At 31.6% G+C, this 18,599-nt stretch overlaps 3 protein-coding genes across 4 annotated transcripts; all 3 read right to left on the bottom strand.

Moving 5' to 3' along the window:
• Positions 1-67: 67 nt before the first annotated feature.
• On the bottom strand, positions 68-6,256 carry Naprt (nicotinate phosphoribosyltransferase). Of its 2 annotated transcripts, XM_076390829.1 has the most exons (11): positions 5,797-6,256; positions 5,002-5,172; positions 4,801-4,927; positions 4,381-4,592; positions 4,185-4,303; positions 3,910-4,103; positions 3,071-3,256; positions 2,073-2,298; positions 1,672-1,992; positions 1,473-1,601; positions 68-1,384 (listed from the first exon to the last, which is right to left on the bottom strand). In XM_076390829.1, the coding sequence occupies exons 1-11, from the start codon at positions 5,864-5,866 to the stop codon at positions 1,307-1,309; spliced, it is 1,833 nt and encodes a 610-aa protein (XP_076246944.1). In that variant the 5' UTR covers positions 5,867-6,256; the 3' UTR covers positions 68-1,306. The 2 variants fall into 2 exon arrangements, with proteins under 2 accessions (XP_076246944.1, XP_076246945.1); XM_076390830.1 differs by lacking the exon at positions 3,071-3,256.
• A 2,401-nt stretch (positions 6,257-8,657) lies between these two features.
• On the bottom strand, positions 8,658-14,344 carry LOC143187188 (uncharacterized). Its single transcript, XM_076391253.1, has 5 exons — positions 13,713-14,344; positions 12,424-12,663; positions 12,132-12,355; positions 11,681-12,058; positions 8,658-11,593 (listed from the first exon to the last, which is right to left on the bottom strand). Exons 1-5 carry the CDS (start codon positions 13,872-13,874, stop codon positions 11,248-11,250), a joined length of 1,350 nt encoding a protein of 449 aa, XP_076247368.1. The 5' UTR covers positions 13,875-14,344; the 3' UTR covers positions 8,658-11,247.
• A 1,159-nt stretch (positions 14,345-15,503) lies between these two features.
• On the bottom strand, positions 15,504-16,596 carry Bug22 (cilia- and flagella-associated protein 20). Its single transcript, XM_076391636.1, has 2 exons — positions 15,963-16,596; positions 15,504-15,888 (listed from the first exon to the last, which is right to left on the bottom strand). The coding sequence occupies exons 1-2, from the start codon at positions 16,236-16,238 to the stop codon at positions 15,583-15,585; spliced, it is 582 nt and encodes a 193-aa protein (XP_076247751.1). The 5' UTR covers positions 16,239-16,596; the 3' UTR covers positions 15,504-15,582.
• Positions 16,597-18,599: the final 2,003 nt, after the last annotated feature.

Consider the following 18,599-nt stretch of genomic DNA (forward strand, 5'->3'; position numbering starts at 1 on the left):
ACTCGCAAACATATTTATGAATACAAATAATTTTTCTTTTTGCGATAACTATATTCATACTCTGAATAATATAATAAACGAAAAGTTTTACGAAGACGTTCATTGAACTAAACAATGTAATCGAGTTTGTATCTTCTGAATTAAGTAGCTATAATAAATCAAATTGCTGCTGCATAATAAATATAACACTTCTAAAATAAATAGTCAAGAAATCATTATTTGAATAATAGCTACACTTTGTGTTTTGCTATAAAAACAATTATTTTTATTGATTCACTTACATTGTATTGCATTATGAAAAAACGGCAGGTCTGATCGTGAGTACAATAAAATTTTTGTGTAAAAATCTATCATTAACACTTACCAATCATACAGGTTTCTAAAGTATGTATACTTCAATATAACGACGTAGTACAAAATCAAAATTATAAACATTTCTAAGAAAAAACTAGTATTTGTAGTAAAAACTCAATAACTAGTGTACCATTTTAGTTATAAGACTCCTACAAATAATAAATTGCTGAAGAAATTGTTCATTGCTCTTCATCCTTGAAACTTGCACCATTATGTCAAATAAATTTTTCTTCATTATTACAGTTTTATACATATTTATACATCTTAGAATTCTACATTTTAGTAGTTCTTATTATGCTCAAAATTTGTACATTTCTTTAACAAAAAATTTAACTACATGTTAGAATGTTTGTTTCTTTCGTGAATCGTACATTCTTTATGCTTTGTTCCTTTACTTTCATTAAAAAACACAATTTAAACTTAAAAAGCTTGGAAACATCATTTTCGAAATGATGTTTTAATCGAACGTTCAAAAGATCCGATGGTTATTTACACTAAATTTACATTCCCGGGATTCGTAAAAGATTCCATCATATATACATTTCTTGTGTGTTCAATTGAACATAAAAATATTTATATCTAAATTGTGCATGCCTAATTCACGTATACCCGTTTTGTATTTTACTAAAAATTGAAAGTGAGTACACATTTATGATACTTATGATAAATACTATCATACTTTTGCAGTATAATCTATAAGATTACACCGTTTTTAAAGATAACTCATTCTGTGCTTACAAAGCTATTTGAACATATTGTAGAGTAATTTGCATAAGTTATCAAAATATACTACTATAATCAAACAATGCTTGTACAATTAGATTTTTCAAATAGTGTAAAAAATAAATTTTTGAAACTCGGTTTTATCTCGATGCATAGGCTATTCGAATACAACTTTGTCTTAATAACTATGCTTGTTTGCAAATTATTTTCTGTCCATTCAATTATTACTTCACGATAGTTCACCGATGGGTGCATTTTGTAGCCATAAATCATGTATGAAATTATATAAGTCGTCACTAACGGCTACCTGTGTAAAACGGTTTTTTAATGATAATCCTTGAAAAGTCTGAAGATCAATGGGTTAATTATCAATTGAAATAATTGCTAAAACTTACTTTGTACGGCGTAGGGTTCAGATTTCTTTTGTGATCATTTCTGAGCGATCTTAAGGACTCTTGAACCCTGTTTCGTATTTCTTGCAATGTCGGCAATGGTTGACATAATTTTCCATTTTTCCAATATACCTGCATTTTATTATAATATTAACTATTCGCAGAGTATTTCATTTTGTAAATTATGAAAATTGCTATTTACTTTATGTAATGATTCCACTCGAGTTGGAATAACATAAGCTCTCTTTGATTCCTGAAATGGATGTCTGCAGAGAACTTTATGTTTCACTTGAGGAACCTCTTCTGTTGATCTTTGTAACAGATCGATCAGAGCGTATCCATCTGCACCATATAATCTAAAAGCATCCTTTTTTCCTGGTATTGTTACTTTACCAACTTCTTGACTAAGCTTAATCCTTGGTTGTCCATTGATCTCAACCATTTTATAAACGCAACCCAATGCTGGTTGCCTCTGACACGTTACTAAATGCGTGCCAATTCCGAAACAATCAATTTTATGACTCTACAAAAGCAATGTGTTTTATACAAGCAAAAAATTCACTCTGAAATTTCATTGTATTATTTTATCATGTGTATATTTACCTGTTCATTTAAACTTAAAATAGTTTCCTCATTGATATCATTTGAGGCACAAATCATCAGTTTGGCAAACCAAGGTATGTTATACTTGGCAGCAATTCTTTCAAAAATGTCTCTTGCAGCATTACTTAAATATGCTAAATCGCCGCTATCGATTCTTATGCCAATTGCTTTATAACCCAAATCATTTAGTGCTAATGCCACAGCGCAGAAGTTTAGAAGGCCACTCCTAAGTAGAAAAGTTTGCCACTATCATTAATTAAACATGAGTCTATAGATGCTGTCACAAAAATGATTTAGTCATTTCAACTATAGCAGATTCTACAGATTTACATACTATTAGAATGTAATAAAAATGTTGCATTAAGTGTGAAACAAACACTACCACTAGTTAAGTGAAAATATATGAAGTGTTTAATGAATATATATGAGTAATTGTGAACAAAATATGTAGACTGACATGCAAACTAAGAATTTTAAAAATGTGTTATGTAGAGTAACAACAGAGTTTAAACTTTGCATCATTTTTTAAAATTATTAAGTACAAATTATGGTTTTAGTAATATTGAATATATCAAATTAATGATTATTTAGTTACATGGCTGAATTGGGAAGGGTACTATATAAGGTCGTACATTTATGACAAAGATAATATAAAATTTGTAAGACTTTTAACAAAATTACTTGCTTTTCTCATGTATCTTTAACATCATTTTAGGAAATATATACGATGTAATGACCTACAAATTTGCCCGCTTTACAGAATGATTTTTTCTGTTCGTAAATGAACTGAATTAAATAAAATAATAATGAATCAGTAATGACACAATAAATTTAAAATGCATATAATTAAATATTGTTATTTTATAGTTTTAACGGTTCAAAATTGAAAAAAAGGTTTATTATCTATGAAAATAATTCAACTATCCACAGCGCTTCACGAAATTAAAAAAATGATGATTTATCCTGCAAAGCAGACATAGAGGGTAATTTTATCGTACCTCACATAGAGCTCACCCAATTCGCCTCGTCTTAAAAAGCCGTTCTTGTGATGCGAAGTTGATTCAGATATAATCGGATTGTTTCTGACACCATTTTGGGCATGTGTATTGGACCCATTTGACAGACGTTTATTCTTTACATTTAGGCTGGCTATACGCGCTTGTCTCTTGGCCGAGGCTTCGATGCTATAAACACACTCCTGTTAGGTTATAGTGTGTATATGTTTCATCATGCCTGCTTTGTGGATTTGTAATTAGCATTGCATGTATCAGATCCGATTAAATGTATTTTAAAACTAAAGTAAAGTATCTTCAATGATTAGTAACTTTAAACATAAATTACGCACGTAAATGTAGATATGTCTGAGGTGAATCCTTCAAAGTATTTTATTTTAACTTTCTATAATAAAATCTCATACTTAATAGTGATTATAAAATAATTTATAGTATTCTGTAGAGTTAGACAAAATAAAATCTTTAGAGTACTCTATATTCGAACATTATTCTTTTCCTATTTTATGTCCATACATAGCAAACAAATATATGCAGATTTTTATAGATAATGTACAAAGAAATCAAATAAAGTATATGCTTAATAGAATGACACAGTTAATAGAGAGACATGGCAGTGTACATTTAAATAATATTTTAAATATATACATGCAAGTAGTGAAACAGATGCATATCTAATATTAGAGACATAGATTATTCATTTGTAAAGTAACATCAAAATACAGTCTACTTATATATATAAAACATAAAAAAAAATTTAACAATCTTAGAAAGAAAGACGTGAAATAACTAAAATACACATAAGTGAGATAAGCATACTATCATACCTTTTCACATCATATGTGTCTACAAGAGCAACAAATCGTTGCGGAAAAGCAATGGCGTAACTAATTAAAGCAGCTAATTCTCCGCTAGAAGCTTCAGAAACTAGTGTTCCTACATCAGCTGCAATGGAATCTTGATGTTTGAGAGCTAACTCTAGAAGATCATAAACCTCTCCTGTTTCTTTATGTGCCAATGTCTAAAAAAAGGAAAGAATAATATATTTATGTACTACCTATATACTTTCTAATTAATACAGCTACTTAAAATATTGACTCACTCTCTGTTGTAGATCATCAATACCAGTAAAAGATGTAATATATGCATGTGCATGTGTTCCACTCACAGGAATATTATAAAGCTTTCCTGCTAACACATTACTAGTACCATCAAAACCACCTAGAAAGTATAAAAGATGTTAAAGGAATATTTATATAGATGGAATAACAAGAAATGATAGTTTACAAAATACATACCAATATAGCTATACTTAGATGCACTCAATCCACCATCAGGACCCTGAGCTCTTCTGAGTCCAAATTCTAAGAGTGTTATGTTTTTCCCAGCAAACATACGGTACCTGGCTGCATTTGTTGCCATTAAACTTGCATAGTTAACTAAGGTTAACAGTGTTGTTTCCAAAAGTTGTACCATTATTAATGGACCTTCTACTCTTAGTAATGGTATTCTGCGTAACATATCAATTTGCATTGAAGTTTTAACTTATTAAAGTTTGATGTTTCATCAAATATGTAGTGCCAATAAGCATTTGAACATTAATTCTAATTGCTGTCTTAAGAGCAAGAAAAACTTTCCTAAACGATGACAATGATGATGATAATTAACATAACTGAACATTTGCATGATGCATACATGTTTCTAAGATTTTTACTAACCTTGGAAAGACAACTGAACCTTCTTCCATAGCATATATTGTTACATCTTTTGGAGTAAGGTCTTTTAAATATTCAAAAAACCTTTGATCAACTGATGATGGCATTGTTGATTTCAAGTACTTAATATCTGTGTAATTATTAATTTTTATATAAATTGAACAAAATAATAAAACCCTTAAAAATATGTTTGTAAATACATACCACTAGGGGAATAACGAAACTTTTCCAAAAAATTAATACATTCTTCTAACCCAGCAAAGATGGTAAATTCTCCTTGGAAAGGATTTTTACGAAAATATAGATCAAATACTGCATGATCATTCATTTTTCCACTTTTCCAATAAGCATATGCCATTGTAATCTGATATAAATCTAAAACCACAATATTTTCATTTATAAAATAAGTATATCACAGTATACTCTAATAGAAGTACTATGTATGTTGGGTATAACACATAATAATAGACATCAATACATAAATAAACACCTAATTTGTTATATTTATAATTCAACGCAATCTTTTATCTTAATTAAATTACGTTTGATTATCTACTGATTAGAACTATATCTACGAATTTACATAATTTCATACGACACGGGCAAGATTCGCTAAGGTTAACGTTATCAGAATAATAACACCCAAGAATACATTTCATTGTATTAAAATTTCATTGCAACAATTCCTTCTTTTATTTCAGTACAACAAGAAAAAAATATCTCGAACACATTCGAAGATATCTTCGGCAACCAGCATTAAAAAAAAAAGAATAAGCGAATGGAGATTAGTGTTCCCATTCAACAACAAAAAAAGTGTATAGAAGAAAAATATACATAAAAAATCATGAATGAACCGTTACATGTTTATATTTTGGAATAACACGTGTTATATCATTATTATCACGCGTACTTGTGAAGTAAATGAGAAGACGGAAGCAAACTACATATTTTGAGGTTACTTTCTTTCTGATTTGTTAATAAATCCTTCTTGTAAAATACCTGTTAAAAGTGGTTGCACGACACAGTTTTGTCGTGAATGACACCACGATTTATCCTCGTCATCTGACATTTTAATTTTTTCAAATTTTTCGACGGCCCGCCTCAAGTGAAAGGAATACGACAACCAGACACGCGATAATGCGCCTTATCCAACGAGAAGAATGATCGCACAACACCGAACGACAATCGGTCAAGCACCGTTACCGACGAACTAACATGTTTCAACAGTGAACACCGTGTATTATACGTCTTTTTCCGTGCACTCTTAGAATCGATAGGAACGTTTGAAGGACGTTACGAACGACGACGCGACCTGTTATTCCTCCATTCCCACCAATAGTGACTCGTCTTAAAAAATAACTAGGAATCGAGCTGTCTATTTCGTTCGAACATGTGAACCCGCGCAGGAGAATGTGTGATTTTTTGTTGCTCCACGGATCGAACCTTTTTGCCTATTTTCTTCTCTATCGTTTATCCCCTCTTCTTCCCGCGCATCGCAATCAACCGATCATTCAGTACTAGGAAACATGACTTTCAATGCAGCCTAATTAAAGCTCTGTTTTTTACAATTTATCATTATATTAGATGACATTGGAATTATATCCAAATATAATACACCTTTTTTACGGATAATATTTTATAATATGATATAATGTTCGTATGATAGTTGCATATCGTGAACGTCATTACGTCATCGAACCGGAAATGAAGATTTTCGAAAACTACTTTCTGTCTCATCCTACGTATGTACAGTGTAATTTAATATTCTGGGAGATTGTTATTCAATGTTAATTTAATCGCAGTTAATTGTAATGTAAATCAACTGAGGTATATCTTTCGTGTACTTAGACATGTCTGATAAGGAATGCAAAACAAGTGAAATTTTTTCTTAAAATTTTTCGAATATGGATTCGCTACAATTACATTCTATTTGTATGGTAATTTTGTTCGAAACAAATATTTTTACTTAATCTTTATCTCTTGGTATGTTTTTTTTCAATCCTTATCGATGCAAATCACTTTGCTGATATTTCTGTTCACAGAATTCATAGAATTGGTTGGAATAGCGACAGATGTTAAAGTGAGAGATCATGGATTTTGGTGATGTGTCTGTCACGCTTTTATGTAGATATTATCCATCAAAAAGACACGACCTTCTTTTGCAAAGCTCGATTCCTGTCGAAGTGCCGCATGGCGGGAAGTACAATTATAGTTCGAGTAGCATCAAATCCTTCGATTAAACACGTATCGTTAGGGGCAACATGCCCGCACACGATGACCTTGTCTTAATGATACAGCATTGCAGCTGTTCTTTTCCAATGTTAGAAATTATCACGAAACTTTGTGGAACGGTTGCGTGCCGTTATATTATGATGCAACTTCAAAGTTGGACTCCTCCTTCCGTATCCGTCAATTTCATTATTTGATAGTTGTACCACGGATTGCGCAATACTGTGCGATTTCTCTAAACTTGGATTCATTTTCACGTGAATTTCTCTCCTCTTTCGCTGAAGCGAGAATTGTAGAAACTTACGGCACTTTAAGCTCTTGAATAAAAAATTTACGCAAGCCCCGATAAGTTGATTGCACGTTGCATACACGTATTCTTCTTGATTAAGCAATTGCGAGCAATGAGAGTGTAACGAATATTTCTGACAGATAATAAAGTCGCTTAGGCCATTGTAGGAATAAAAGTTGCCGTGATATCTTTATTTGAGCCCATTTATCAGAGAATTTTATGACACTACTCTCCGTTCTCACTGCGATATGCGCGTACAAGATGTTTACTGGTATCGAGTAGACGAAGAAGAAACCTTAACAATGACCTGCATTTCAGGTCACGATAATGATTCAATTCATTCAGCTCATGATAATGATTCAATTCATTCAGCTCATGACAATTCATTTGTCCAATTTCTTTCTTTGAATGAGCCTCAATCCTCGCCTTTTATATACCTGGCATTATGAATGGGTTTTAAATCTGCTTCTGAACTCAGCTCGATAAATGCGATTCTTATGCGCATAGACGCTGTTCAGTGTCATTTGTCTTATCAGTGTAAACGAGTTTACTGTCTCAGGCAAGTGCATCATACAAGGAAATTCTTCTGAAGGTCTCCAGAGGCTGATAAAAAGAGAGTTATTGTTATTCATTCATCAAATGCAAATTTGCAATTGATAAATTTATCTTAATGATTGGCCTCTTTTGAATCTAATTCCTGCCGATTGAATTCGACCCAAAGAAAGGGAGTTAAAGACGATCTATTTTGAGCGGTGACTCATGTCTTCCTAAGACTTGGGTGTATCTATAGCAGCGAAAGGGTCAGATCGACAGACGTCGTTGTTTTTTTTCGAACTCCATTCGCAATGCGAAATCTGAGGTATTTTAAGGTTTAAATTTACCAACACGTTCTTTTGGAATTCTTCTTTTGAGGAGGGAAGAATATAAACTGCGCTCCTTCAATGAATTACCAGTAATTGGATTGGACTAATAACGTCTTCGTATCAACAACTACTCTTTGAATATTCCTTCTTGAAGATTGGTCTAAACATTGCAATCTTGAGGACTTCGTATCAGCATAACTCTGAAAAAGCGATAAAAAGATCTTATGTAACGTTGCCGTAGAAAAAGCGATTTCTTTTGTACACTCAACTACTGACCTCCGCGCTATCGGTGAGAAAGTATTACTTTCATCCATTGTAAAAAAAATATTCTAAAAAATGTTGCAATAATAATATAAAATAAAATATCTAAAATTAGAATTCACTTTGAAACATTGATTTTGTGCATGCATTATTTCTTGTTTTTAAGAGGATGATTACAGTTTTAAAATATTAATTCACGCAAAAAGCAAATCTCGAGGCCAACTTTTTATACAATCATTTTATTAAGTGTCACAATTGATATTATCGATAACTCGTATCTTGATTCTACTGTAATTATGCAGTATTTGTCTGCCGAATTACGCTACGTTTAGTTCAATGCATTACTGGCACTTCTGAGATATTAATTACTAGTTAAACAACTAGTCATCTGACATGTGGACTTTAGAAAAATACTCAATTTTTGACTCCTTGCAGCAAGAGCTGAGCAAACTTTCTTATTCCTTTTAAAAGGCTACTTTAAATATATTAAACATGTTTCCTTGTTTCCCGATTATAATATAATTATATGCACATAATTGCATACTGATAACATTTTACAGTTGTTAACAAATATATTTTTTTGTTGGAAGCAACATATTTGGCAGTCTTAGGATTAAACTGAAATCTGATGGGAAGGGAGTAATTTGCTCATCTCTGCTTTAAAAACTAGGTGTAAAAATTGAGCCATAAGAGTAAGATCATAGATCTTGCTCGTTTCTTTTGTTTTATCAAAAATTGATTATTTTCGTGGATACACGAATTATGCGGTCATCTTTGTCTATTCACCTATGTAACCGGTAAGCGTCTGCAAAAACTTAATCGCAAAATATATAATTGTATCCCTAACAAGCTAGGGTGACTCTGCATTGCAGCTTTCATGTATTTAAATATTCAATTGATTACGTTTTACTTAAAATTATTAAAATTATTCATGTTTTAAAGAACTACTAGATATTTTGTTAAATAAAACAAAACTATAATTTCTTGTTTCTTTGGTCCATTCCATTTCTTTTAAAGCGCAAGCATTTGGTCACCCTAAAACGCTAATGTAGCAACACGGTTTCCTGTCGTAAGTGCAACTTAAGGGCTATGTATCGATCGTCGTAAATTTTCCTGCAGTTGTTTATTATCGAACATTTCCTTTTTCTTCTTGGACTATATAGCACGTGTGCGAATGTGTATATTATACGGAAGCACAGGCTATGATCTCTACAATTATATAACTCTTCTAAACTTATCTAAAATTCCCTAACTGCTACTCAGACTTTAATTAACGTTTACTTTAGTTATTAATCCTGTTTAGAAGAATAACATTATGATCATTCGTAACGCCTCCTACAGCTTCTACATCATTTACGCTTAATCTATTAATACTGCATTTGAATAAACTAGATTCATCTTTCATGACATATGGCCATTGATATTGTGTGCTATTCTTACGTTCATACTGTTATTCTAATTTGACACAGAATTTCTCGTATACAGTCTTAACGTTATTCATTGATGATGTTCGTATGTATCGCGCTAAAAATATGCCTCGAACTACAAAATTTTCTTCATTCTCAAGAATGTCCTCTTTCTCTCTCTCGTTCGCTCTCTCTCTCTCTTCTTTGGTCATTTTCACTTTTTCACCTATGACTCTTATGAAATATTTGCTGTCAAACAGCTCTTTGTATGGACAAAATAATGTATTTTCTTTTAGAACTTTTGTCGCCGCTCAAATCCATTCACGTTCTTTATAAATAAACACACTTCTTCTGATGATATAACGTCTTTCGAATTGTTAAACAAATATAAAATAACTTCAATGCTTAATATTCTTTGTACCTTTGTTTTCTGAAAAATACTAAGTATACTGTGTTTAAAAATATTACATACAATATCTAGTACATGTTTAAGATCTCAAAAAATAAGTTCATTTCGGTATTTAAGTATTAGAAAGAAATGTACACTTGATAGAAAACCGAATCTTTGAGCGAAAACGATTAATATAACATCGTTAATTGTACTACCAGTACCTTTGGTATCTACATTATTTAATTTACATAGTACTGAACCCATCGGAATAAGAATTAACTTTTATACCTCCAATTTACCGCCGATTTATAAAAAATCACAGTTATTTTATATTTCGCTAAGTTTTTAACTACTGAACAATCATTCGTTTATCTTATGTAAATCATAAAATGTACAGATTTAATCCTAATTTTAAAGCTTAGTATGGTATCGTGTTTATTACCGATGGGTTAATTTGTACTAATTGAAAAATTATTGGAATAATACTGTATTTCAATTGTAAAATCGTTTCTAAGAAACGGTATCAAGGGCGATCTAATTATAATTTCTATCTTTAAAGATAAAGAAGAAAATTGTATATATGTTAAATATAGATAAACGAGTAAAAAATACAAATTTCTTATTTTGACTAGAGAGTTTAAAACTTATCATTATTATCACTTGTACTATGTATGAGTCAATAAACAATAACTACTAAATTTATCAACAACAATGGAAGTATACGTCCAGCAACATCGATAAGATAAAAAATTAAGAAAAATATATATTTGTTCCTATTTTATATAAAGAAGATCTAGTTGCCATAAGAGCAAACAACTAAGTGTTTCTCAATAACAATAACGTACCTAGCACTAAGTGTAAATGATTCAAAGTATACAAAATTCCTGTTGCTTCTTGTTAGCACCATTAATATACAGAACTGAAGCTCGTCTTTTTCATAATAGCTAATATGATAATTTCGTAAATTATTACATTTCTCTAAACCCACTCTTCGTACTGGCTACCCATGGTTCATCTCATTAAATCAGCTGCTCTTTGTCTATCTCGATGCACTTCTCGCGGATGCATTCTTTTACGATGCGAGAAACAATTCCCAGAACTGGCAAAAGCTTTTGGACAGTATGGACACTGATAAGGCCTTGCACCAGTATGTTGATTTATATGAAATTTCAAATCCTGATTTCTTTTAAATGTCTTATCACAAAGAGGACATGCATGTGGTCTCAGATCTGAATGTGTTATACTGTGAGCTCGTAATGTAGAATTTGTTGGATAGACCCTTCCACATACATTACATGGAAATTGTATTCCTCCATGATATTCTTTGTGTCTGAATAAATTTGACTGTGTTTTAAAACTGGAAGAAACAATTCATGATTTCATAAAAAAGTCTTTTACTAAAACTGCTTTAAACTAATGCTATTTCATTAATATAGATACTCACATTCTACCACATATATCACAACCATATTTTCCCTTAGGCCGGTGAGTTTCCAAATGCACTTTTAAATTTCCCTTAGTAGAAATTTTTTTACTACAAATTGGACAAACGAAGTTTCCTGATGAATTATTATCTGTGTTCATATGGAGCACACCATTGGTAGAATAAACTTGTTGTGATCTTAAAATAGGCTTTCCATCAACTCTTTTATCTTTAGGCAAATGAGACCACAAGTGATTTTGTAGACCAATCTGAGATATGAAGGACCTAGCACATATTGTACATTCATGAGGTTTTGCTGAAATATTAGAAACTGATTCTTCATCATCTTGCAATTTATCAGTATTCTCTTCCTTCTTCTCTTTCTTTATTTCTTCAATTCTATGGGAAACATGTATAATGTAAAAAATATTTAATACCTTTAAATTACTAGTACTCATGTAAGTAATCTTACTTATTTGTTAATGGCAATGGTTCTGGAGAATTTAATTCTCTTTCTTCTATATCTGATGCTTCTGAAGTTTCTGATGCAGATTGCTCCATGCCACATTGTAAAAATAACATTGGATCTACTTTGACTTCCATTTCCTCCATACTTGGAGTAGGGCATTTATCTTCTTCCTGTACTAATTCTGCTGGTCCCAATGGTTCTCCTTCAGCCAAAATTTCTATTGCACCCTGTAAAGTCACACAAATTTAATATAAGGTTTCAAACTAATTAAAAATATATGCTAATTATAATTTACTTTAGTTAATATTGTATGCAAAAGTCCTTTATCTTCTATCTTTCTTGTTATGTCTTGCATGTCTTTGATACTTTCCAATTCTGCATCCTCTGCAGTATTTGTGTAGTCAGTATTATTATATAATTGTAATTTTAATTTTTCTTGTGTCCTATATGCCATCATTGCAAAACGATGAATACTTTCTAATCTTTTAATGCAAGTACTGCACACCATTTTTGATAACTTGTCCTCAGAGGATACCTACAATAGAATTAATGTTAATTTTAAGTAAAAAATAGTTTAAAAAGGAAATAAATTATAAGTCACGTAACTTTTTTTTCAATAAAAATTTAAGAAGTAATCTTCAATTATCAAATTTTTTATCGAATAAAAATTAACCTTACATTTAAAGCTAACCAGCAAAGATTTCTTTAATCATTAAAAATTTTAATACAGTATTTAAAACATGTTTAATACTTTGTACGTCATAATTTTTGCATTAATTGCAAACGATTTGCATTCCAAATTATATTTGTGTAATTACATACAGTCACATACATGTACGTATATATAGCAACATAGTATACTTATTGTAATCAATAAAATGCTAATTTTTAACACTTCTACATTCACATGAAAATCGATTATTACATATCACTTTTTAGTCACACGTGTACAACTTTTGATGACAGTAATTTTCGCAATGATTTAAACCGATATACAATTTTTATGACTTTCTTTAAAAAACATTCTCGTCAATTAAGTAATGACGTTCGATGACGACTTTAGTTATAATTTATTCCGAATTCTTTCACAATGATGATTTCGAAATATCTAATTCTGCTTCTGATATTAAACATTCATTTTTTAATGTAACAGATTCTGCAAAAACTAATATCACGTAATTACATAAAAATTTCGACCCTCCCACAAATATTAATTTATTCCCATGCAGATATATTCAGAATAATCAATTACTTTTAGCAAGTCACAAAGAATCAACAGGATTTCGTATGCACCTCGTCAAAAACTCTATCTCTAAAGTATGCTATTTCAAATTTCTATAAACTTTATATCTCCAAATTTGACAGAAGATCTCAAGTCTCAAGCGTGAATGAGCAAGTGCATTTCTTCGCGCGTTTGAGTGACAGAGTACAAAGGGGAGTTTGAAATAGGTATGGAGAGGGTATTTTAGAGATTTCGAAAAAAGTCCACATACACAGACACACAGGAAGCTAGTCTAGCTGCACACATGCACCCGCGCATATAGAGTGATCGCGGTAATTCGCACGAAGCGCGGTCAGACTCACCAAGATGTACAGATATTTTCGTATCTTGGTCTGCAGATAGTGCCGTCTACCATCCTCGGCGAAAATGTGGACCCCATCGTTTCTCGGTATGTCACTAGCACAGATCCGACAGTGGAGCTCGTCCTCCCGACCGCGCTCGAAATCGCGACCCGCCGTACCCATTTCAAAAAAGAAACGGAAGAAAAAGGACTTTGTGGACACGAGGTATCACCACGTGAAAAGAGGCTCGTTATCCCCCTTACTCACAATTTGTCTATGACAACAAACCAGCACGAAGATTAAAAATATGGTTATTATACGTTAAAACCGTTTCACGCCTTCCTTTTCACGATGTTAAATTCATCGCTTATTGTTATGTATCCCCCCCTCTCGGTTCCCTTATTTTAGCACCTCGATGGCAAAACGTCGAAAACGTTCGATAAATAAGACTTTCAGCGATGCATCTTTACGACGTGTCAGCGTGTCCGAGAGGGTTGATTATTCTAACGATTTTTTTTTACTTATGAGTCCCCGGATTGGGTGAGATTACTCCGGCACAACGTTGACGCTTTAAAAACGACGTCGGCGCCGGGCGTCGGCGTCTCTCTCCCGAAACGAGTGCTCAATACAAAATATATAATAGCATTCGTCGATTTGAAAAACATATGTATATAACCAATTGTTTTATTTATGGATTCCCGTCCGTGTTAAACCATATTATCGTAATCAGTGGATTAGTACGAGCCCCTGGCATCGTGTCCTTGTCGTTTGGCCAAGCATTTAAGCTTTCCTGTGAAATCTGTGGATTTGCATTTGTAAAATACCATCCTTCCCTACAAATAAAGAATAAAATGTATCAGCGCGGTACTCTTAATTGGTCCGCCATCTTCTTTCGCTCGTTCGTTTGTATTTTTTAATTTCCTGGTTAGATGCCATTTGGGATATTTTTGGTAGTCCATGTTTCGATCTAGCTGCAAGTCTGTTGCGCTAGAAAGAGATCCTGATCGATAGATCTCGCGGAAATGATCGGGGACTGAAGAATTTCATGATAATTTTTCCAAAGTTTCCCGCCATTTTTCCAGGCGTGTGTATTACTACGCGTGTCGAGGGAGGGATGAACGTGGAGGTTTTTGTCGCTGCGGAAAATAGTTCCAGGTACTTGTGAACGAACAGCCTCCCCCTTGGATATGCTACGGCCCCATTTAAAAAAATCAATACTTAATAATTAGCAATTAATACGCTCCCTGTGTATACATAAACGCTATCTTATTCTCACCAGTTTTTGCTCGCACGTACGTCATCTTTTTTTTATTTAACGGTTAATTTTAGGGAACGCTTTAATGTCAAACTTGATATTATTGTTTTAAATACTGTGCATAGAACTACAGAAATTTTGTTAATTATAAGTTGTATTAAAAATAACGAGGAAAACTTTTAAATGATCTACCGAAGGATAAAGCTTTTTCATCACTTTGAAATGTAAATCATAGCTAAGGTTAATGAATGGATTCATTACTTGGACTTAATTATCATTTTCGTGTTAAACATGACGTCTATAAAGCAAAACTAGTTTTAAAATGTATGCATACAAAAATTTAATGAGAATCAAACTTTATTATGAAACATAATTAATTTTATGTCGAAAATATATTGAAAATTCATAAATTTTCTATGCCTACAAAATACATTTTTTAAATAAATTAGAAATTAGGAGAAGGTAATGCATTACAACCTCATTAGAGTTTTTTGTCAATATATAAAGTGTGTATTTATTAAATAAATATTTAATGTAAATCAGAATCACAAAGTTGATCAATTAATATAAATATTAATGTTTTATTTCTTTTGTATCTTCAAAAGTCTTGAAAAGCAATATCCTATCATCACTGATTTAACATTTTGCTTTATTCTGAATCGGCAAGAATAATTTAAATTCAGCAGGTAATTCGTCTTCAGAATATAATCTATCAGAAAAGTATACTCTTCGTATTCTACAGTTTGCATGGATCTGAACCCTTAAAGTTTCCACATAATTTGTTCCATATGCACGTCTGGTAAAATCAGCTAAATTAAATTGAATTTGATTCCACCCATCATCCAACCTCATTGGCATTGTACAAATAAATGGTTTCACTCTAGTGGTAGATTGATAATTGCTTGCTCTGAATCTACGGCGTACATTCTTGTCATCAATTACCTAAAGAAAAAAACTTATAGTAGCATTTCTTAATATTTTTATCTATTATCAATGAATGTAGGCTTATATTTTACCTGTACTTCAAATGTAAAGTATTTCTTTAAATTTTTAATGATCATAACAAGGAATGGTAATTTTATACCCAATGTTTTTCTGGGATCTGCTGGACATGTAATGTAAGTAGTACTAACGTTACCACCCAATATTTCCAATACTAAACTTTGTATATCATTGTCCGTGATTCGTTTTATGTGTCCATTTCTTACTTTTTTGTCCCAAATCTGCAAAGGCTTACTACCGATACTATACAAGATCGATAGAAATCCACTTTGGAATGTATTCTTAAACATGGTAACGTATTTTTTACTCTTCAAGTAAAATTTGTTTTTTTGCAATTTTTTCTACTTAACGTATGATCAACAGAAACATGCGGCTGATGGTTCAATAAATTTTGTATTGCATTCACAACTTAACCTTCTTTCATTTTATAACACTAACGTTCGCTGAAAAATTACATGTTTCAAATCATTCTGCTTCCGAAATAATAGGTTCACGTAATATTCAACATTATTCAATGAATACAAATATTTTCATTTTAATTCAACATTTTTTTCATGGAATTTTATTTCTTAAGTAATATTAACGACAAACATAACCTAGAAAATTTGTGTTTGATCAATGTTGCCGTTAGATTTATGATAGCAAAATCGATCGATTGTCTCGAACCCCGAGTCGATCTTAAACTCGTTTCTCTATCGAGTATTCACTTCAAATTTAAAATATATTGTTTTATAATAAGAGATAGAAACAATTGCTAGAAATATTTGTAAATAATGCAAATTTTAACATTTTCACAATCGTTTATTGATGTCAAATACAAACCGATAAAGTTTAAATAAGCAGTAGATATCTACATATTAAACAATCATTCTTTTTTCCTTTTTAAAACGAAGTTAACGATTTTTCGGCATAAAAAACTTTATCAGTGTAAAATCTTTACTGCCATAATTCTACTTCTCAATTTTTCGGTACGATCGTTTTATTTTGATCGAAGTTACTGAAAATCACGTTTCATCGACTGATAGTCCCTCAAGGAATGGAATAAGAGAAGCAGAACGGCTAACTTAATTTAAGCGCAACTTTCATTTTCTATACGGTTTCATTAAAACCAATAATCGTGTATTATGATATATTTTTTCCGTCGTTAAAAAAAGGTGATTCTAATTATTTTCGTTAATATAAATACGGAACAGCATCGCGGGACTAAATTGATGTAGACTGATTTAATAATCGTTTTTAACAGAAGTTTTTAGAATTTATTTGCATTATCATTTCGCTTTCACTGAAATTACCTCTTTAACTATCGGTACAATTTATTAATAAACATTTTCATTATTTAAACATAAATATTGAACTGCTACAGTGTAAATAACTTAAACAGAAGAACATACATAAATCGTTAATGAGCAGCAATTTCAATGCATAATGTTAATCAAGTATACAATTTCCGCAGTATAACCGTCCGATAGTTACAGATTTAAAAGGAAAGCATCACGTGTAAAATGAGTGTTTAGAATGTGTGATCCTTTATTTCTAACGGATCTGCATTATCTCTCAGGATCAGGACTCATTATCTCTTCCTAATACCGTCGAGATATTTCCATTTCGTACATCTTAGCAATTAATACTTTATTCACTTATTGTTACGACTAACTATTGTATTATAGTTTTACGCGGATAAAATAGGTCCTGCAACAGGGGTACGCTTTCGTAGGATTCATGTTTCCCTCTCTTTCCTTTTTATACTGAAATAAAAAAGAAATAATTACACAAAAGAGACTACATTCATAATGTTTTCTGTCGTTCCCTTCTTTTTTTTTTCGTTTTTTTTTTGTTCTTTTTTCATTTTGGAACAGTGAATCCCACGCGAAGAAGGAAGGCCCACCTATGAAGCGATTTCTCAGACAAAGGAACATTCATTAACTCGTCCTCGAGTGTCTTACATAAATTATTTTGGAAGGTATCGCATTACGAAAGGTTATCTGAAAGAAGAAAAATATTGTAAATGATATATAAGCAATTCTTCCTCTCCCTGCCATGATACTGAAGCACATTACTGTATCGCCAGCAAAAAATGATCGTTACTGAAATTTCGTAACTGCTTGCCTGTGTTCTTTTTTTTTCTTATTTTTCTTTCTTTTTTATGGTTGAACTTTACGTTCGAGAAATCTTTTAAAGAATGTGAGAACAATAATGAATATAAGATAAGTCTTCCATGAGAAATATGACATCGTATTCTTCTCCCTCGTTATTAGGAGGTACGATGAATATCATTTGACATTATCTTTATTCATTACTAGATTATTTTTATCGTCGCCTTAATTTTTATTATTATAAACTCTTGGCAATAAGACAAAATTCACGACGTTGTTTCAAGAGTGCCATTGTCACGTTCTTTTCTCTTTGTTAAACTTGAATCAAACGTATTTTTTTAATAGTCATGACGCAACGGAACAAATTTTGAATTATTACCATATTTCCTTTCTTTTTTTTTCTATAATTTCCGATACATCCAAAATCACATTTTGTTATTTTTTCGTCGGATAACGGATGTATGAAAATTTCGAATGTCCTTTACTTCTCAATACCTTGAAAAACACGAATATAACCCCAGAGTGCTTCTAGGCCCCACAGAAAAGCAAATTGGGGCA

Source organism: Calliopsis andreniformis, unplaced genomic scaffold (assembly GCF_051401765.1).
Source record: "Calliopsis andreniformis isolate RMS-2024a unplaced genomic scaffold, iyCalAndr_principal scaffold0022, whole genome shotgun sequence".
In the NCBI taxonomy this organism is placed as follows: domain Eukaryota; kingdom Metazoa; phylum Arthropoda; class Insecta; order Hymenoptera; family Andrenidae; genus Calliopsis; species Calliopsis andreniformis.